This window comes from Brassica oleracea, chromosome C3, assembly GCF_000695525.1.
Source record: "Brassica oleracea var. oleracea cultivar TO1000 chromosome C3, BOL, whole genome shotgun sequence".
Lineage (NCBI taxonomy): Eukaryota > Viridiplantae > Streptophyta > Magnoliopsida > Brassicales > Brassicaceae > Brassica > Brassica oleracea.
This window is the reverse complement of record NC_027750.1, coordinates 9106194-9128062: the sequence shown is the minus strand read 5'-3', so window position 1 is coordinate 9128062 and position 21869 is coordinate 9106194. Positions and strand designations below refer to the sequence as shown.

The 21869-nt window shown below is 34.2% G+C and overlaps 4 protein-coding genes across 4 annotated transcripts; 3 read left to right on the top strand and 1 right to left on the bottom strand.

The window, feature by feature from the left end:
• Window positions 1-543: 543 nt before the first annotated feature.
• On the top strand, window positions 544-1691 carry LOC106332160 (protein LURP-one-related 7). Its single transcript, XM_013770625.1, has 3 exons — window positions 544-878; window positions 964-1170; window positions 1394-1691. The coding sequence occupies exons 1-3, from the start codon at window positions 657-659 to the stop codon at window positions 1523-1525; spliced, it is 561 nt and encodes a 186-aa protein (XP_013626079.1). The 5' UTR covers window positions 544-656; the 3' UTR covers window positions 1526-1691.
• A 3612-nt stretch (window positions 1692-5303) lies between these two features.
• On the top strand, window positions 5304-7326 carry LOC106331712 (probable WRKY transcription factor 25). The gene is made up of 5 exons (XM_013770112.1): window positions 5304-5692; window positions 5901-6017; window positions 6098-6606; window positions 6684-6845; window positions 6924-7326. The coding sequence occupies exons 1-5, from the start codon at window positions 5483-5485 to the stop codon at window positions 7060-7062; spliced, it is 1137 nt and encodes a 378-aa protein (XP_013625566.1). The 5' UTR covers window positions 5304-5482; the 3' UTR covers window positions 7063-7326.
• Window positions 7327-7583: 257 nt separating this feature from the next.
• Window positions 7584-11522, top strand: LOC106331474 (cation/H(+) symporter 13). Its single transcript, XM_013769840.1, has 4 exons — window positions 7584-8086; window positions 8183-9187; window positions 9576-9971; window positions 10472-11522. Exons 1-4 carry the CDS (start codon window positions 7829-7831, stop codon window positions 11303-11305), a joined length of 2493 nt encoding a protein of 830 aa, XP_013625294.1. The 5' UTR covers window positions 7584-7828; the 3' UTR covers window positions 11306-11522.
• Window positions 11523-19456: 7934 nt separating this feature from the next.
• On the bottom strand, window positions 19457-20128 carry LOC106333914. The gene has a single exon (XM_013772299.1). The coding sequence runs from the start codon at window positions 20056-20058 to the stop codon at window positions 19534-19536; it is 525 nt and encodes a 174-aa protein (XP_013627753.1). The 5' UTR covers window positions 20059-20128; the 3' UTR covers window positions 19457-19533.
• Between the last annotated feature and the right edge of the window lie 1741 nt (window positions 20129-21869).

Below are 21869 nucleotides of genomic sequence, written 5' to 3'. Positions count from 1 at the left end.
GCGCTTCATAACGGATACACCATTGTTTTAAATCGATCCAAATGAACTCTGATCTTCCTGCTAAAACGAGCAATCATCTTTATAGATTAAAAATAGCTTGAAGATGTAACGACCTATGCGCAAGGATCGAGAGTCGATGAAAAAGAGAAAAACTTAAATCAACGAGTAAATTTGTAGTTTTTAGTAAAATATATGATTTAGGCGAAAAATGCAATTTTAGAGTTTTGATGAAAATTATAATTTTATGAATTCCACGAGGTTGATACTCATTTTAAATGCAAAAAAAAAAAACATATACATATTTATTGATGGGTCAAATGTTCAAAGTTAACGGGTCAAAAGACCAAAAATGTCACCAATTAATTCTCTCTCTAATAATAAGTATATAATTGTCCAATAAAAAAAAATCTGGGCCAACCCATTTTCAAAATTAAAATTTCTCGTGAACTTAGGCCGAAACGGGCTGGGATAAACGAGCGAGGCTGTTATTAGTTAAATAAAATTAAGCAACCAGCAGAACTTTGGTCGATGCTTTTCAACGACAATTTGTCGTGTTGACCAAACAACAATTTAGCGTTGAACATAAGCAGCCTTATTACTTGGTCTTGTAAAGACCTTCATCTTCCAACTGCTAGAATCCCTCAGACTATGTGTGAATGGCGGATCCAGAAACTCCCTACCACCCCGACCCCGAGGACCTCCGTCGAATCCCAGTCGATCTCTTCGCCTCCAAAAAGCTCCCCGGCCTCTCTCCCGGAGATCTAGGCTTCGCCGATTCCTCCGATCATCTCCGCTTCGTCCTCCGCAAATCTTCTTCCTCCCTCAGATTCCTCCTTGATCCCTCCGGGGTTCCCCTTCTCTCCATCTCCCGCCTCCACGTAAGCACTCTCCGATCTTATCCTTACTTGTTTAGCTCTTAAAAACATTGAGTCTCAACTTATCTCTGTGTGTTTTGGAATGTAGAATGGAATGTGGGAACTACACAAAGGAGATGTCGGGAAGCGTAAGGAGTTGGTCCTGACGGTGAAGCGGACTTCCAACAGATTCAGCAAGACAGAGTTAGATGTCTCTTTTGCGGGAGAATCTTCGTCGCAGCAGCATCTCGTCATCAAAGGTTGCCCCTTTCAGAAATCGTGTACCATTTACAGTCAAGACTCCATTGTTGCACAGGTAAAAACAAGAACTTGAATAGTTTTAGCTAAGACAAGAACATGTTATACTGTTTGGATCATGTGAGATGTAGTTTATGGCAAAGCATTGAGCCTAACGATTTGTATAGAAACACATTCAACATTTGTTAGGTTCATTTGAAGTCAGCACCATTTGGTATGTGTGTAGTAGATCTTCCACAGTTCTGATCAATGTTCCTTTTTTTTTTTTTTTTTGGTGGCAGACGAGTTTGATGTACAAGCTGAGGCAGATTTACGTAGGGAGGAGCAAGTTCCGGCTAACTATATTTCCCGGATCTATTGATCATTCTCTAGTAGTCGCCATGGTTGCCGTGTTTCTTCAAGGCAGAAATTGACAAATAGTAAATCCTCAAACTTGGTTTCTCATTGTAAAGGAGAAAATGCCTTTTAGTACATTGCATTCTGAATGCCTTTTAATTCAATTGGCTCTGAAGTGAAAATGTAAATACGATGAGCTTTACATGTTCTCATTTCTATTATCTGCCTTAACATTGTAGTCTCTTTGTTTTTTTCTCTTCCCTTTCGAACATACATGAGTACAAATTTTGGTAACAGGGGTAGATCTAAGAAAACTTTTAATCCTGGGTAAATATTTACGAGATTTGATTTATCTAAGAATATTTTCGTAGGTTTACACCCGTCCTACTGGCGGATGAACAAAATGAATTATATAAATACATTTACAAATTGTTTAGTTTACTTTCAACTCTAAAATAATAACCTTCTTTTTACTTTTTATAATAAATTTTACTAACTATTTACTTTTCATTTTTAAGATTATATATTTGGGTAACCTTTTTGAGAAAGGTATAATGTCTTAGAATTTTATCTAAACAAATTTTCATTCCAAATTTTGTTTTGGCAGCACCAAAATTCTTCATCTTAAATTTTATCTTAAATAACCCTTTCTGATATCTTTAATATCATTTGCAGTAATAAGAATATCATTAACATATAATAAAACTAAAAATATAAAATAATGGTCGTCAAGGAACTTAACATAAACACGAATACACTTTTGAATTTTTGATAACCGATCTTCAACATATATGAGTCAAAACATTTGTACCACTGCATAGGAGGAGTCTGTTTCAATCATAGAAAGACTTCTTCAATTACCCATACGATTCCAAGCTTTGACAAAACCTTCAAATTGCACCATATGTCTATTTTTTTTTTTTTAGCGCTGATTTATTATAATCTTACATAGACGATTCGACAATCGACAATACTAATTGTCTTATAAAAACCTACGCCTAACTGCATCACTTGAGCCTCCTATGAAGATCTACGTCTGACTAGATTTACTTACACCATGTTGAAGATCCCTTGTTAAATCTTTCTTTCATAGTCTGCATAATTGTTTAATAAATCGCTCTCTCCGGGACTTGAAACATGGATCCCCTGTAATCTGCAATAAATTGCATAGTCTGAGATTCAAACCTCAGACTTGGGTGTAGAAGCCTTTAAACCTTAACCAGTAAGTAGGCTAAGGTGCTTCCATCCCCACATGTGTATCTAAACTTTCAAAAATAAACAAAAATAAAAATAAAGAAATAAAGAAATAATTAGGAAAGATATATATTGTAGAAATGGTGGAATATAATTTTTTGGTTAGTTAGTAAATTACAATGTGTTTGATGTATATACCCATGCAATTTCTCCTAAATAATATCCATACTCAATGAACGAATCTGTTTAATTTAGGCAAATCTTTTAAAACTTGGCAACAAATCGCACATTTTAATTCCGTAAAAACTTTTCATTTTCTTGTCATTTATCCGACTCCATCTATCAAACTTGTACGAAAGTTATCTTGTCAAAGAAATGGACTGTACCCTTTTAGTAAAGGGCATCATTAAAAGACCGGTTTTCTTAATTCATGATTTGACATTTTTTTATTTTTTTTATTTTTTTTATTTTTTATTTACACTTTTTGGCTAAGAAACGGCTCTTATATCTCTTATTTAAAAGACGGTTCTTAGCTTTTCTTAGTTAAACTAAGAAAAGCTAAGAACCGTCTACGAAAGTTATCTTGCCATTTATCCGACTCCATTTAACAAATCGCACGTTTTGTGTGTATATGAAAACAATAACAAAACTAAAAAAACAAAATTTTCTTACATTTCATTAAATGTTTGCGATGTCAGAGCATCTCCAACATCATTTCATATATTTTTTCAAAATGAAATGGAAAATTGAGTAATGAATAAAAAATAAAAATATTATTTAATTTATAGATTAATGTTTTTATTTTTTTTGTTCATTACTCCTTTGACCACTCTATTTTGGAGTTAATAGGGAGTTAGGTTGGAGATAATTTTAGTATCCAATTTATTATCTTGAATTGAAACTGATTTAATTTTGGGGTTTATTTAGTTATATACAAGGAGCTAACAAGAGCAAGACAAAGATGAACATGACAGGTGACAGCTCCGATCATCACACAAACAACACCCGGCAAATCAGTCTACACTGTCTCTTTCTACCTACCAAAGAAGAATCAACAAAACCCACCTTTGGCTGATGACCTCCATGTGCAGCCATGGAAACCAACCTACGTACGTAGCACTGAGGCAGTTCAGTGGGTACGTATGTGACAGATGCTAAAGCCAATAAAGAAGCTGCAACCCTGATATGGATAGCCTCAAGAACACTAAATGGAAATTCCACATTGAGCAGAGCAAAGGAAAGTCTCCGGAGTATTTGGTCGCCGGTTACAGCCCGCCGTTCCAGACCACGGCTAGAGTTAATGAGATTCTGGTTCCGTTTACCCTGGAATGAGGTTACGCCCTCACAATATGAATGCTATACGTATGTGGAATTGGATTAAGAGAGGTGGCTTTTTTTTTTTTTTGAGCAACAAGAGAGGTGGCTAAGAAGCGAGACTGTAACAGCTTCTGATTAAACTGGTTTAATTATTAAAAGTTTCTGGTTAGTATTTTCATTTTCTGGCTAACAAGAAGTTTAGCAAGGAACTAGAAAAAAGATGTAATTGAACCAAACGAAACTGTTCAAATCGAGACCGAAACAAGAATATCTGTTTATAAATCATTAACCAGAACTTACGCCCCTGCGGATGTTTAATTTAATCGAAGTGTTTAGTGGTTAATATTTGTAATAATATTTATAAAAATCAACAAAACAATTTTTATCATCATATTGTTTAATGGGCTTTGCAGAAACTTTTTATAGTTAAGTTGAGTGGTACAATTTGGTAAATATTAAGGAGAAATTAGGGTTAATTCTAATTTATATTTCAGTTTTAATAGATTAAGATGAGTATTGTTGTTCTTATAGAAATCCAATATGAAACCAATTTCAATGTAACTGGACCAAATAAACATAAATTTAAGAAGACTGCATCAAACTAAATAAAATTACAAATGATTTCTTTGGTTTTACTTTCCATATATAAATCCAAAAACCAACAAAAATATCAGAAGCGAAACCAACTACAAACTGGAATCCCACTCCAAATAATTATTTTTAACGTTATTATAGTTAATTTAGAAGAAATTATAGAATTATTTAATTCATGATAAAAAATGATAATTACGTTTTGTGGTAGTAAGGATGAGGTGGAATTCCACTCCATCTAAAATAAATAATATATAAGAAATTATAAATCAATATAATGTCATAATATTTTAAAAATTCACATTTTCAATTATTTGAATAATCAAATATATTAAACTTGTCTATAAATGATTTTTTAATTTGTGATACATTTTCAATCTAATCATATTTTTGATATTAACCTACCAAAAACATATTCATTAAAGAATATGTAAAGAAATTTTATAAAATTAATAAATTTGAAAATTCATTTACGATTTTTCGTTTTTTTCTCACGTTTAGAAAAATAAAAAAGAAGTGAAGAGGACGAAGACTTTCAGACTTGATGGTTATTACCGACGGTTTAATGATTTGGTTCAATGGACTCCGGTTTGATTAAGTTTACTGGTCTTAATCATTGAAAGACACCTTAACACGCGGTTTCACACTTGATGATCCGAGACGACCCAACCAAACAAGAATATCTCATTTGCATTGGTCAACTATTTATATAAATATTAAATAAAAATGATATTTTAGGCCAAGCTGAAAAAGACAAAATATGAAAGATAGAATATCCTTGCTCTATACGCCATCGTCGTCGTCTTCATCCTCTTCTCTTAGATCATCTCTCTGAAAAAAAAAAGATTTTGCTTTGTCTTTTCCTTTCTTTTTTTCTTTAGCAAACCCTTTTGTTCTTCAGAGCTTGAAACTTGTCTCCTTTTATTAGTACCATGTCGTCTACTTCGTTCACCGATCTCCTTGCTTCTTCCGGCGTTGACTTTTACGAAGAAGACGAAGACTTTCTTTGTGGGTTTTCCCCGGAGAGAACCGGGTCGGGTTTACCCAAGTTCAAGACGGCTCAGCCTCCTCCTCTTCCCATTTCTCAATCTTTCGCCTTCTCCGATTTACTTGACTCTCCTCTTCTTCTCAGCTCCTCTCATGTAAAGCTTTCATTTTTATTAACCATTTCAGCTATTTATTACAAAACTGAAAAAATAAACACGAACTCTTTGGTCTTAGACGTCTTAGTTATGTTCTGTCTTGTTACTTCTGTCTTTTTTTTTTTGCTTTTTTTTTTTGCTTAACCTGTTACTTATGTCTTCAAATTAAGTAATCTAATTTTTTCTCTGGCTTTTTGTTTGCTTACAGAGTTTAATATCTCCAACGACAGGAGCGTTTCCATTTCAAGGCTTCAATGGAACAAACAATCACTCAGATATTCCCTGGCAGCTACAACCGCAAACGCAACCGTCAAACGCTTCTTCTGTATGTGTTTCCCCTAAGCGTTTCTTATACATCTACACTTCCTTGTTACTGAATCAAACTTGTTTCCTTTTTTTACACAGGCTTTGCAAGAAACATATGCTGTTCAAGATCTCCCCAAGAAGAAGGATCCGGTTCCTCGTGAGTTTGCAGCACACAGTTTGGGATCAGATCGCCAGGTTAAGGTACCATCGTACATGGTGAGTAAGAACTCTAATGATGGTTATGGTTGGAGAAAATACGGACAGAAACAAGTGAAGAAGAGCAAAAACCCTAGGAGTTACTTCAAGTGCACGTATCCCAATTGTGTTTCCAAGAAGATCGTTGAGACAGCTTCTGATGGACAGATCACTGAGATCATCTACAAAGGAGGTCATAACCATCCCAAGCCTGAGTTCACCAAGAGACCATCAGGATCAGCATCGGCTAATGCGAGAAGAATGTTTAATCCTTCTTCTGTTGTTAGTGACACACATGATCAGTCAGAGAACTCGTCCATCTCATTTGACTACAGTGATCTGGAGCAGAAAAGCTTTAAATCGGAATATGGTGAGATAGATGAAGAGGAGGAACAACCTGAGATGAAGAGACTGTAAGTATTATTTTTAATAGTGGAAGCAAAATGTTTTTAAGATGGAAAAATGACATTTTTGAGTTTTTGTGGAACAGAAAAAGAGAAGGTGAAGATGAAGGAATGTCTATAGAAGTAAGCAGAGGAGTGAAAGAACCAAAAGTTGTTGTCCAAACAATAAGTGACATTGATGTTCTTGTAGATGGCTTTAGATGGAGGAAGTATGGTCAAAAAGTTGTCAAGGGGAATACTAATCCAAGGTTTTTACAAATCTTTAACTAAATTTCATCAATTTTCCTTAGGTGTTTTCATGTTTCTGATACTCTTTGTTATAATAGGAGCTACTACAAGTGCACATTCCAAGGTTGTGGAGTGAGGAAGCAAATAGAAAGATCTGCAGAAGATGAGAGGGCGGTTCTCACTACCTATGAAGGAAGACACAATCACGATATCCCAACCGCGCTACGCCGCTCATGAAAAAAAAACATTCTTGGGGACTTAGTCACTAGTTTTATATCATTTTAGGATTTGAAAAAAAAGAACTCTTACTATGGTTGTCTACTTGTCTTTTGTGCTCACTACTGTTTGTTTATTTGTTTGTAACACAGTCAGTACTTTGTGCTGTACAGAGTGGTGATTAGTAGTTTTTTTTTTTAATATCTTCTTGGGCATAGAGAACCTCAATATTCATGTGTGTGACAATACTTTAGAGTCCATTTTAATATCTTGTGTTTGAGTACATTTCACATTCAAGATTCAAAAGCAATAATAATGGTATGTAATCCATTGTGCATGTTATTTTCAGATTGTGTATTGTTTCCACCCCAATTTTTTTTTCTTTTTAAAATTAAATTCTAAATCCATAAAATATTACTGGAATTTAAAAGTGAAACCATGACCACAAATTTAGAACGGTGGAGATTATGCGCAAAGAACTTTAACCAAACAAAAAATAGGAAGAAACAATAAATAGAAACTACAAAGACAGGTCCATCTTCTCTTCTCTCAGATACCTTTCTCTGTATCTTCTTTCTTTGACCTCACAAAGTCAAGTAAAAAACAGAGTCCTCTGTTTTCTTCTCCATCTCCTTACATCCATATTCCACTCTCATTCTTAAAGCATTTTCCATTACATTTTCTCCTCAAAAAAATGAAAACATAACCTTCATAGTCTAACCCCAAGCCTACTCTCTATCTCTCTTTCTCTCTTCTTGCATTCTTTTTGTACAGATTAGAAAAGACCATGGATTTGTCGAGGTTAGGTTATGCAGAGATCAACTCATCGCAATTTGGGCCAGTGCACGGTCCATTCATGATGGAGCAGCTTGTATGCCAGAGGGAAAAAATGTTGACCTCAAAGGGACTTTTCATGAACAGTGACCCTCTCCAATACGCAGTGCCTCTTCTCATGATTCAAATGTCAGTCATCATTATCACCTCTAGGATTATCTTCGGTGTCCTTAAACCTTTAAAACAAGGAATGATCTCTGCTCAAGTCTTGGTATAATACCATTTCTTATATTATTACATTTTTAAATGTCTTTAATTGATTTGTTTTTTTCTTTCTATTAATTAAAACGTTATTGTGTATGGATAGGCTGGTGTTGTTCTTGGACCGTCTTTCTTAGGACGTAACATTGCTTACTTGGATACGTTCCTTCCTCCTGGAGGCAAGGTCATAATACAAACAATTTCAAACGTTGGTTTCATCATCCATCTCTTCATTCTTGGACTCAAAATCGATTGGACTATTATCAAAAAAGCCGGTTCCAAAGCGATATTAATCGGTGCTGCCTCTTACGCCTTCCCTTTCTCCCTCGGAAGCCTCACGGTTTTCTTCATTAACAGTACTATAGGACTTCCCAAACAGGTGGTTCACTGCGCAGCCACTGTAATCTCCTTGAGCTCCATGACATCATTCCCGGTTACAACCACGGTCTTAGAGGAGCTTAACATTCTCAACTCAGAGCTAGGACGGTTAGCCACCAACTGCTCAATAGTCTGCGAAGCTTGTGGCTGCTTGGTGGCTCTAGCGTTTAATCTCTACACGCGAGAGCGAACTATGAATGGCGTTTGGGGGATTGTCATGATCTCATGTCTTCTTGGGTCGATTGCTGGCATCTTTAGACCTTCGATCATATGGCTCACCCAGAGGAAAAGCAAATCTATGGATAACAAAGACGTTGTCCCGTTTTATCCAATACTCTTGATTTTGTCTATAGTTAGCATTGCCTCAGAGGTCTTTGGCGTCCACGCTGCGTTTGGAGCGTTTTGGCTAGGCGTTTCGCTCCCTGACGGTCCGCCTTTGGGCACAGAACTTGCTACGAAACTCGATATGATCGCCTCGAGTATGCTACTCCCGTGTTTCATCGCCATTAGTGGGTTAAATACTAACTTCTTTGAGATCACAGAGAGCCATGAGAACCATGTGTTAATGATTGAAGTCATTCTCTTGGTCACCTATGGCTGCAAGTTCCTTGGAACAGCAGCTGCGTCTGCTTATTGCAAAACGCCGATTGGAGACGCGCTTTGTTTGGGTTTCTTGATGTGTTGCCAAGGTATCATCGAAGTCTACACTACTCTTGTGTGGAAAGACGCTCAGGTACCAAATAAATTACTCCCTCCATTTTTAATAATTGACGTTTTAGATAATTTATTTTGTTCCACTAACATGACATTCAATTTTTAATCGAAATTTTATTACATATGTGACCATGTATATTATACCGTTTCTTTTATTATTGATTAGATTGTGGTTTAAATGGATAATTAATGACGTTTTGTTTAGAAAATGTAAAAAATAAATATTTTTTAATATAGATGCATCTTAAAACGTCTTCCAATAAAAGTGGCGGAAATAACACAGATGTTGGCTATTTTGGTAATTGATAGGATGTTTACTGTCATGAAAGTGTATTAGTCATTGATTAGTGTTTCATGCTCTAATTAAAATTTCTTTAATGTTAATGTAAGAATATATTTGTTTACAGGTTGTTGACACACAATGCTTTAATCTGATGATTATCACGATTTTGATCGTAACCGGGATCTCGCGGTTTCTCGTGGTGTACCTCTACGATCCATCTAAACGCTACAAAAGCAAAAGCAAACGAACGATCATCAATACGAGAGAACGCAATCTTCAGCTCCGTCTTCTTCTTTGCATCTACAATGTTGAAAATGTTCCTTCCATGGTGAATCTTTTAGAAGCTACTTACCCGACAAGGTTTAACCCAATATCATTCTTCACGTTGCACCTTGTCGAGCTTAAAGGCCGAGCTCATGCTGTCCTCACGCCGCACCACCAGATGAACAAACTTGATCCCAACACGGCTCAATCCACACACATTGTCAATGCATTCCAACGTTTTGAGCAAAAGTATCAGGTAAACTATACACACATGCATTTTTATGCAACTAAAGAAAAACAAATTAAAAACTTTGTTCTACTTGAAAAATATACATACTAAACATAGACCTTAATGCAAATACACACACAAATAAACAACTGAAAGTGTAAACGGAAAAGTCAAGTAAACATTGTGTTCGTTTTACATCAAATGTTTACGTTTAATTACAACTTACCAAAAAAATTGCGTTAAATACTTAAAAGTTAATTTGGAATATATTAAAAGAGTATACACAAACAAACAATTGAATGTGCAAATATAAACACCAAAAGTAAACGAGATGGTACATCTGCGTTTGGTGTTTACAATTACAACTAACAAACAAAAATATTTAAACCTTTTTGGTTTTAGAAAATATGCATAGTTATTATAAAGGTAAAGGTAAATAAAAAAACCACATAATCTAAATGGTCTTAATAGATAGAATATGAATTAGAAATAACACATTTATTTAACTTAAATCTATGATGCATCAGAGTACTCTCATGGCCCAACATTTCACAGCAGCCGCGCCTTTCTCGAGTATAAACAACGACGTATGTACATTGGGACTCGACAAGAAGGCGACGTTAATCGTACTTCCGTTCCACAAGCAGTACGCGATTGACGGGACGGTCGGACGCGTCCACGGGCCCATCAGGAACATAAACCTCAACGTGCTTGAAGCAGCACCTTGTTCCGTCGCGTTATTCATCGACAGAGGGGAATGCGAGGGACGTCGCTCCGTCTTGATGAGCAATACGTGGCAGAACGTGGCGGTGCTCTTCATCGGAGGCCGGGACGACGCGGAGGCGCTCGCGTTATGTATGAGAATGGCTGAAAAACCGGAGCTTAACGTGACGATGATACATTTCCGTCACAAGAGCTCCCTTCAGGACGAGGACTACAGCGCTATGGACGAGTACAATCTAATAAAGGATTTCAAGAGCCATGCAGCGAACAAAGGGAAAGTCCACTACGTAGAGGAGATAGTGAAAGATGGCGTGGAGACAACGCAAGTGATTAGCTCACTTGGAGAGGCTTATGACATGGTGTTAGTGGGTCGAGACCATGACCTAGAGTCTTCGGTCTTGTACGGACTTACTGACTGGAGCGAGTGTCCTGAGCTAGGTGTGATTGGAGATATGTTGACGTCGCCGGATTTTCATTTCTCGGTACTCGTTGTTCATCAGCAGCAAGGAGATGCTGATCTGGCCATTGACGATAGTTATAAATTGCCTGTCGAGCATCAAAAGGTTGGAGATACACGAATACAGCCACGCTTCTCTGCTGAAGAAGGTTTCACCACCATTGATCTCAGCAAAAATTAGAGTAACCAAGTGACTAAATCTTGATTTAGTTATATTTTTTAAATCAAAAGTTCATACCTATAGAGATATATTTCTTTTCTTGTTTTTCTTATATAAGAGGTGATGTATTTGGAATCTTAAGTTGAGCCTGAGGATAACGATACAAGACATGTCATGTGGTACTTCTAGATATTTTTTTCCTTTACTTTTTAGTTTGATGTTAATAAGAGATAAAAAAAGAAGTAACTTTTTTACCAGAAAAGAAATAACTATTTTTGGTAAATGACATGCATTGATGCATATATAATTTCTTTAGAAAATAGCTTGCCATGAATCCTCAAATATATAGTGTATACCCTATACACTGTTCAGAAATTTGCTAGGGGTTATCCTTACGTTCCGGTTGAACCTAGAGCCTAATGAAAAAATGGAGATTAATCCAAGATTAATCAATGATTAATTTTAGGTGTTATTTACTTTTCTAATAAAGTTATAATAATATGTAACTTTATATAAACAAAACAAAAGAAACGCGTTTGGTGTCGTAAAACAACATAATGCTCTTGATTTTATTTCACACACAAACACCATAAAAGTCATCTTCATATTAAGTTATTAACCATTGATTCTAGGCAAAACTCAATATTCGATCGCTTCCATCAGCTATTCTGTTTTCTTTTTTTTTGGCACCTTCAGCTATTCTGTTAAAAGGAAAATTCAAGACAATATATTCGGTATACACTTAGTATCATACTGAACCATTTAAAATTTACCACTTGGTCTAAAGCAGTTACCTAAATAAGTAGTCGGAATTGTTATTTCGAAAATAGCTTGCCATGAATCACAAATGAAAATTTTCTCAAATATCACATTCACAGTACTACTTTTCATGTTTATACTAACCACTTTTACTTTCACTTTTAATTAAAGGTAAAATACATTTATATCATTAGGGTTAATTAATCTAAACTTAAGGTTTAAAGTTGAGGGTGAGATAGGGTTTTTGGAATGTAAAATTTAGGATTCTAATAAATATATAAATAAATACTTAAAAATATAACGTTTTTTAAATAGTTTCTTTTTGATTTTCAAATAAAAATTTTGAAAAAAAAAATTCGAACTTTAAAAAATAAAAATAAATTATAAAAAAGTTCGAATTTGAAAAAGTATAATTCGAAAACATAAAAAAATATAGTTTTAATTTTTTATTTATTTATTTAAATAATGATATATATATATAAAGAACAAAGGTATAAAAGTCTTTTGTCACTTAATGAATAAAATATTTTTGAAAATATCTATTTAATGATAGTAAAGATGAAAAATGGTACCGCGAAAGTGGTAAACATGAAATTTTTCCCCCGCTCCTCCGCCTCAAAACATTAGGAACGGTCCCCTGATGTCATGCGGATTCAAGTTTTAATTAATACGAAACAAAACTAGCAATTTGTTTGTGAAAAACCCAGGACCTCGTAGTCCAGTGGTACTACTTCCTTGGGGAGGGGAGGTCGGCTGTTCGACTCGCGTGGAGGGGAAGGCGTGTCCAGGGCCCGTAAAAAGGTACAGACAAAGTCTGGTGCCGGGCCTAGGTGGTGGACCGCAAGGCCAACACCTGGTTAAATAAAAAAAAAAAAAAAAATTGTTTGTGAAAAGGGTGCTAGACATAAAAAAAATAACAAGAATAGTATTGAATTGTACTTTTAAAAATGGACTAGAGAGAAAGAGAAAAAAATGATGGTTATTTCGAAGATGGGACATAAAAGATGAGAATCCATGTGGAGTCAGCCGAACCAGATGCCCTAGCCAGCTTTCATTTTCTTCTTTTTTTCTTCTATGATTTGTTTCTTTCTTTTTTGGATTGTAGGTTATTTTGAATTTTTAGAAAGAAAATTGCATTGTATAACGTTCAAACAGTTAATAACACACTTGATAGTTAAAAAAAATTGACTGTGATATTTAATGTAATTTGTGATTTTTTTGGATTGTAGGTTGTATACTAAAACATCTTTTACATCCACCGGCTTAATTTTTTCAACTTGTGTTCTCTGTTATTTAACTCCCAAATTTTCTAAATCAATGAAATTGTTGAAAGATTTCTCCAAATCTGAAATCAAATCAATCCGTTTTTTAAATAGTTTCTTTTTGATTTTCAAATAAAAATTTTGAAAAAAAAAATTCGAACTTTAAAAAATAAAAATAAATTATAAAAAAGTTCGAATTTGAAAAAGTATAATTCGAAAACATAAAAAAATATAGTTTTAATTTTTTATTTATTTATTTAAATAATGATATATATATATAAAGAACAAAGGTATAAAAGTCTTTTGTCACTTAATGAATAAAATATTTTTGAAAATATCTATTTAATGATAGTAAAGATGAAAAATGGTACCGCGAAAGTGGTAAACATGAAATTTTTCCCCCGCTCCTCCGCCTCAAAACATTAGGAACGGTCCCCTGATGTCATGCGGATTCAAGTTTTAATTAATACGAAACAAAACTAGCAATTTGTTTGTGAAAAACCCAGGACCTCGTAGTCCAGTGGTACTACTTCCTTGGGGAGGGGAGGTCGGCTGTTCGACTCGCGTGGAGGGGAAGGCGTGTCCAGGGCCCGTAAAAAGGTACAGACAAAGTCTGGTGCCGGGCCTAGGTGGTGGACCGCAAGGCCAACACCTGGTTAAATAAAAAAAAAAAAAAAAATTGTTTGTGAAAAGGGTGCTAGACATAAAAAAAATAACAAGAATAGTATTGAATTGTACTTTTAAAAATGGACTAGAGAGAAAGAGAAAAAAATGATGGTTATTTCGAAGATGGGACATAAAAGATGAGAATCCATGTGGAGTCAGCCGAACCAGATGCCCTAGCCAGCTTTCATTTTCTTCTTTTTTTCTTCTATGATTTGTTTCTTTCTTTTTTGGATTGTAGGTTATTTTGAATTTTTAGAAAGAAAATTGCATTGTATAACGTTCAAACAGTTAATAACACACTTGATAGTTAAAAAAAATTGACTGTGATATTTAATGTAATTTGTGATTTTTTTGGATTGTAGGTTGTATACTAAAACATCTTTTACATCCACCGGCTTAATTTTTTCAACTTGTGTTCTCTGTTATTTAACTCCCAAATTTTCTAAATCAATGAAATTGTTGAAAGATTTCTCCAAATCTGAAATCAAATCAATCACAAATTAAAACACAACATCTTCTTAATCTCCATTGCCGATATAACACTCTCCAACATCATCGATGATTTTCTTCTCCATACGGTCATTGTTGCTACCAATATGATTTTCATATTGATTATCACCATTGATGATTAATGATGTCTCATTGTCACCGTGTCTTTTATTTTTTATCACTTGAATGTATGTATCGCCAGCCTGAAAAAGAGAAGAAAGTGAAGAGATGGATTCACCAACTATACTATATTAAGTGAAAGGAAATTATAGTATAATATGTATTCTTTATTGCAACTAGTTATATAAGGTTACTATACTATTTCAAATATAGTCTTCTATTATTATTTTTAAATGGAACAATATGTTATGTTTTCAAATTTATAGTTCTCTTCTTTGCATTTTGTATGATTTTTTTTGTGATTTGAAATTTATTTTGTTCGAATGTTAGAATGTTGGATAAAGGTTAGGAGTCTAGTTCATGGACATCTTTTTCATCAACAAAAACTCTTATTTTTCACATACTATTTTACATTAGTGCTCAACTTTTTTTGTCACGAAAATTCATTTAAATTTAGAAAAAGATAAAACCCAGGAGGGGCAGGTCCAAGACTCTGGGTCCATTACACAATAGAGTTCGCAAGGGCACTCTTTGCCAAAGAGTCTGCTTCGGTGTGTTCTTGCGAGAAATATGAAAGAAAACGATAGAAACAAATACAGAGGAAATTCTCTGGATGTCGTTGATGATTCCCAGAATTTCTTTTCTCCGTGTCTTGTTGTTGATGGCTCCAATGAGTGTGGAGTTGTCGAGGTAGACCCTGAGGTTTTGAAACTCAAGAGTCGCTGCCTCGTAAAGGCTTGCCCTAACCGCTAGCGCCTCTGCAACTAGTGGGGAGTTGACGCAATCCGTTACTGTTGATCCATGTTTTGGACCTGAGTCTAGTGTTCCTTTGAAGATCCAAGCGATTCCTGCTTTGTTCCTTGATTTGTCCCAGGCTGCATCGGTGTTCCAGACAATCGCTTCTATATTCTGTTAATTTTTCTCCTGGGTCGTGAGGCTAACAGGTACTGGGAGAGTCTTCTTCTTCTGATCTTCTTCGATTTGTGATTGATTCCATTCCCTAGCCATTGCTAATCCTTTCGTTGCAATTTCCTCAGGTGATAGCGATCGATTTTCAAAGATCAGTGAGTTTCGGTCCTTCCAGATCACCCAGCAGATCCAAGGGAGGATTGGATGTTGGATCCCTGTCGGGGGGAGACAGATCGTTGTCTTAAAACGAGAGACCACTTTACCAAAGTCTTCTCCCGCAGCTATGTGAACTGCATTCTTGAGAGGTATGTTGTTCCACACTTGTTGAGAGAACGGGCATTCAAAGAAGCAGTGTAAGGCTGTTTCAGTTGATTTGCATCACGGGCAGTTTACTTCCACTCCCATTCCTCTTCTTTGCAGGTTTACTCCTAGGGGAAGTGCGTTTTGGATAATGGACCATAAGAAAGTCCTCAGCTTTGGTGAGTACTTCCCCGACCAAATATCCTTTATCCAATCAAAGCTTTGATCATCTGAATCTCTCCTTCTGTTTATTGCTTGTGAGGCCACGGTGTTGTACCCTGATTTAGTGGAGTAAACTCCAGAGGGAAGTGGCTGCCAGATAAAGATATCCTCTGCTCCTGATCTGCTTGGCTGGATGCACTGGATTTGTGACGCCAATTCAGGTATCAGTTTCTCAATCCTCTGTCTGTTCCATTTGAGTTCCGATGTCAACAGGTCTGAAACCCTTAGGTCTAGGTGTTCTTCTTTGATTGGGCCGTACTGTTTAGTGTCTTCACTAAGAGAGATCCAAGAGTCCTTCCAGAGTCGAGTTGTTTGCCCATTGCCAATGGCCTTACCAACATAATCTTTTAGAAGATCTCTGCCATGTAGTATTCCCCCCCCCCATCCATACATAAGTGCTCAACTAATGTAAACGAAATGGACTCTCTTATACTATTTATAAAGGATCCATACTATGTCTTATACATAAAAAAATAAAATATTACAATATATTGTATAAGTTATATTTGGAATTGAGGTTTAGTGATTAGGGTTTAAGATTTAATAAATACGGGTTGATGTTGGATTTAGTATTTAGGGGCTGGGGTGTGGTTGAAGTTCTATACTATTTTGGCAATATGGAATAGTACACTCAGAAACTTTCAAATGATGCGCTTATGTATTTCAGATTATACAAGTTCATGTCATTCCTTATCTGAGATGGCACCATCTGTTTTAACCATTTATATTTTGTCTACAATGCATATGTATGTGGTTAATAAGTATATGATGTGTGTGGCATTACATGAGGTGATAGCAAATTGTTGTCTTTCATTTTTGTTCATATCTACAACATCTGATACCATCTACTCTTTCTCTTTTTAACTGGTTACTTGCAAAAGATAAGACTATAACTCGATAAAATGAGTGTTAAATGTTAGTAAGTTAATTATGTCAAAATCAGTGTTATATTATTATTTTTTATTCAGAATTTTGTTATACAGCAAATTAAGCTTGATTAATTAAGAAAGAACATGATTAGTGAGAATTTCTCAAACATAAGTCTTTGAAAAACAAAATACATTATTTAATTAATTAGTAGGTGCTCATTAATTAAATAATAATAATAATTAAGTAATATTTATACTCATGTTGAATAATAATATATTCTGTATTTTAATTTCAGAGAATCATGCTCAAAAACCCTCAACTACTCATGTTCTTAACATATAGGTGTCTATCTTGAAATCTTATATTGTAGTCAGTATCAGTAAGTAAATACGTTCTCCCATCAATGTTGTCAAGAAAAAGTTATTTTTATAAATTCCCATTTTAATCAATGTAAATCTTGTGTCAAATCAAAATTCAAGTCCCCATCAAAAGCATAATCTCCCTTATCTTCTTTCTAATCTTTTTTTTTAGCATCTTATCTTCTTTCTAATCGAAAGTCAGATTCTAACACTACTGTTAGGCCTAACTATTGTCAATGCTTTTATTAGTTTCATTGCCCTTGGTGGAGTTGCACCATCAAAACCATATACATTTTCTAAACAGGCAGATCTTGAGATTTAAGAAGCTTTATATATTTTAAGGTAAATTATAATAATGTTTTAAAAAAATCTAGGAACAATACAACGTATATATTATTTCTATAAAATTTAAAGATTAAGTCAACATTTCATTGGGTTTTGCCCATGAATAATCCTCTCCATAGTTAAAATCTGCCAAAAATATTCCAAGAAAACACTAACAGAAAGGGTGCACAAAATCCAGAAGCAAGTTACTATTATTATTATTTCTCATTTATATATATCATTGAGGCCTTTATTAATTTGTCGATATACAGTAAATGTCTTAACATTTCTTTTGGGTTTGGACCAGTGTTGGGCTCGGGTTGAAATTTATGTTTGGGTTTGGTTGTTGAAACCCTTTCTTTTGGGACTGTTTTGTGTAACAAACTTTATCAATAAAATTTTAGATGGCAAAAAAAAAAAAAAAAAAAAAGTCTTAACATTTCTTGCCCTTTATATGATTGAACATTTTGTATTATTTGAACCATATGTTTTAAATTTTCAGCTTTAAAACGGTCTTTCGGTTGGTCCACCTACGTGGCTACATCTACATGTGACAACCTGCATGATTGGTCCACTCTTTCTTTAAACCCTTATTAGCCGTCTTAAGTTCACATTATTAATCAAAATAACATGTATACTTAACCACCGAAACTCTAAAACAAAACCAATTGGTCTAAATACGTTGCATAACAGCTGAACATGCAGTTTAAAAAGCTGGTCAAGTTTATAATTGAAATAATTTGTCTCGTACTATGATTCAGTTTCAGTTTTCTTTAAATACCCACATTTTTTTTTTTTTTGAAAAATAAATTCCCACATCTTTCATTATTAGTTACATTAATCTATTCTATTAAAACAGTATGACCAGTTGATAAAGGTTGTGTCCAACTATTATTCTTTCTATTTAAAAGTTTTTTTATTATTATCTTTATTATCTATTCTATTAAAACAGCAGTATGACCAATCAATAAAAGTATGATCCAACTATTTTTTTTATTTAAAGAGTTATTATCTATTAAGTAAATAATATAACTGTAACCCACTAACCCCATATTTCTTTTTGTAAACGAACCCATTAATTCTATATTTTAGAATTAGTTTTGCGCTTTAAAGGTAACATGGTTTCTATTTACATTTGATCACAATTTATAAAACCCATTTTATTTTGTTAAATAGGATTACAAAGAGAAACACAATTACAAAGAAAAGTATAAATATGATTATAAAGAAAAATATAAATATGAAAATTAATGTTTTTTAAAAAATGTAAAACAAAAAATATACCCGCCCTTAAAAAGGCGGGTCATAATCTAGTTAACTATTAATCAGTTCGTCTCAACCCAAATAATTCTTCAGTAAATACTAAATTATTAATTTTTTTAACCCACACGCGATTTTACCATTCCTTTTACTACTTGATTCACGTTACAAAAGCCTCTGTTTTTTTTTTAGAAATTTCGTATGATAGTCATTTTTAAGTTTGTCATAAAAATAGCATTCAATTAAGAAAATGACCAAGATATGTTTTATTTAGACTTAAGGTTTAGATTTAAGGGGTGAAGTTTTGGGGATAAAGTTTCAAATTTAAAAAAAAAAATAAAAAAAAAATTAAAAATTTCAAAATAAAAATGAGTTATTTTGGTCATTTTTGTTAAAACTATTTGTGCCAAAAACTTAAAAAATGCTATTAGAGAGATTTGCCTTTTTTTTTTTTGAAAAAAAACCTCTGTTATGTATAAGGATTATATGATTTTGTCCTCTGCCACGAACGACTGAAGTTAGATCATCAATTTACATATAGATCTCATCCACATTAGTACATTACAAAGTTTTTGTTTTCAACTTCTTACCGAAACAAATTTCTTAAAAAATGAAAATATCCTCACCGGGGATGTTAATAAAATCCGATTTTCGGATTAAAAATTTAAGAAAAAAAAAGACAGAATTATTTTTTTTCTTAAAAAAAACACTAAAAATCCTCAAAGATGCTAGCAAGTTGAGGCTGCCACAGGGACCCCGACCGACTATGTCTCCGGCGGTGACGATTTTCTTTACCGGCCGGACAACATTTCTTCCACGACGACAACATAACATCTTCGAAATATTTCTCACACAACGTCAAATCAAGATCCTTACTAGTACTCACCATATGATGAATCTTGATGTCATTGGCGTTTTCAGGACTCTTTTTCCGACGTTGGGCTTCCTTTTTCTTCTTTGTCTTCTTCTTCTCCGGCAAGGAAGTATCAGGTATAAGAAAATAGATGCTTCCACGCTTAAGCTCAGATTCAGGAGATAAGATCAAGATCTTACGAACAACTCCTTGCGAACATGGTTTGCTTAAGACATGGTTAGGATTCGCCTGAAGGATCTCGCCTGCGGTCATCGTACGAGTTATCTCGTCAACATGGCCGTTGAGATGTACGATTCGGATCAAATCTAAAGCTCCACATGGAAGTACACAAGCTAAACAACACCGTAAACTGTTTCCCATATCTCATTGCTAACAAATCTCTAAAGTTTTCTTAACAGAGCAAAAAAAAGATTGGGAAGTTTAAATTTGTTCTTTGTTGTTCTATGTGTGTTGTCTTTGCGAGGAAGACCACGTTATATATATAAGAGAGCTTGACCAGACGTATACGGATGTTTTATTGACTAAAATGTCCTTACTATGGTATCTATTTTTATATCTATTATTCCACTATAGCGTTGAATCCCTACTTGTCAAATTGATGCATCATGTATCCATAGTGGCAGTGTCAGTGGCTTAGGGTGGAGTCTTAAAGATCAAATGGGCTTAGAATACTTCGGATTACGGGCGTGTAACAGGAGCCTCTTAGCTTTACATGCTGAGATGGAAGAGTTACTTTGGGCAACCTCATGTATGAAAGACAGAAGGATCACTTTGATACGGTTTGAGACGGACTGCTCGAACTTAGTGGATATGACTACAAACCCGATAGACTGGCCAGCATTCGCGACAGAGATCGAGGTGTTCCAGAGGTTACAAGATGATTTCGATGATGTGAGACTATCTCATATTCCTCGGAGTCGGAATGGCCGGGCAGACAGGTTAGCAAAAGATGCAAGAAACAGAGGTTATATTTTCTCCCATATAGATCAAACCCAGGCAGATGAAAATGCTCCTCGGAAGATCGGCTCGTCTGTTCTCCACTTGATCTAGGCTAGATGAATAGACGACCAAAAAAAAAATCGACCTATCCACTATATAACACAACTTTCATGTATAATCTTTTCACTACTAAAAACTACTATAATTTTATCATTTTATGAATAAGTGAAGGTGTTAAACCATATGATTATTTTCGAAACTTATCAGAAAGAAATACTGGCAATTTAGAATTATCCTTTTTTTTTTTGATAAATACTATCGGTTGATCTTGTCGGTTTCGGGAGAAACACATTTAGTGCTAAAGAGTGGACTGGTTATCATACTGTCTGATCCGAGTTTGGAATACCTTTCGACTAATGTCAAGGGGTGAACCGATCATTTATTACGATCCACCATGTAAATCACTTGTGTTGAAGCCCAAACCTAAACTGATCAAGTGATGATAATTTAGTTCCAAAGAAAAATCGAATCCAAAACTGATGTGAGTGCACATCAAGCCCCAAGAAATTGCAACTAAACTACCACCCACCATTTGATTAATTATCCATACCAAACTACCTACTAAATTATACTAAACATATATATGCTTTATCCAGTAATGAATTCATTACAAATAATTGTGGACCCTCAGCATCTTCAGACAATTTGAAATTATAATGTATAATTTATTTTAAAAAGACTGTTTACTTTTAACTTTTTATACGCAAAACGCTGTTACTCTATACTGTATAGATATATAAATACTTATATCGATAATAGACAAAGCCAATAAAAATGATAAGATATTTAAAACAGATTTAGCCGTACTAAATAGGATTTTTAACGTGAAAACGCATCAACTAAGTTTGTTTTGAGTAAAAACTTCCAAACTAAGTATTTAACGAAAAAACCCTCAAACTAACTTTATTTAATGAATTAAACCTTAGCAGGTCATAATTAACATTACTACCGGTAAATCTTTAGTTTGAGGGTTTCTACATTAAGCAAACATAGTTGAGGGGTTTTACCATTAAAAATCAAAAAAAGAAAAAATTCAAAATTTTATAATATTATCTAAAAATTAGTAACTTAAAATTTTAAAATTAGCACTTTTAATTCTTTTTTGTAAATATATGAGTTTGATGTGTTTTTAACATCAACATTATATATGTATAATTAAAAATGTAAAAACT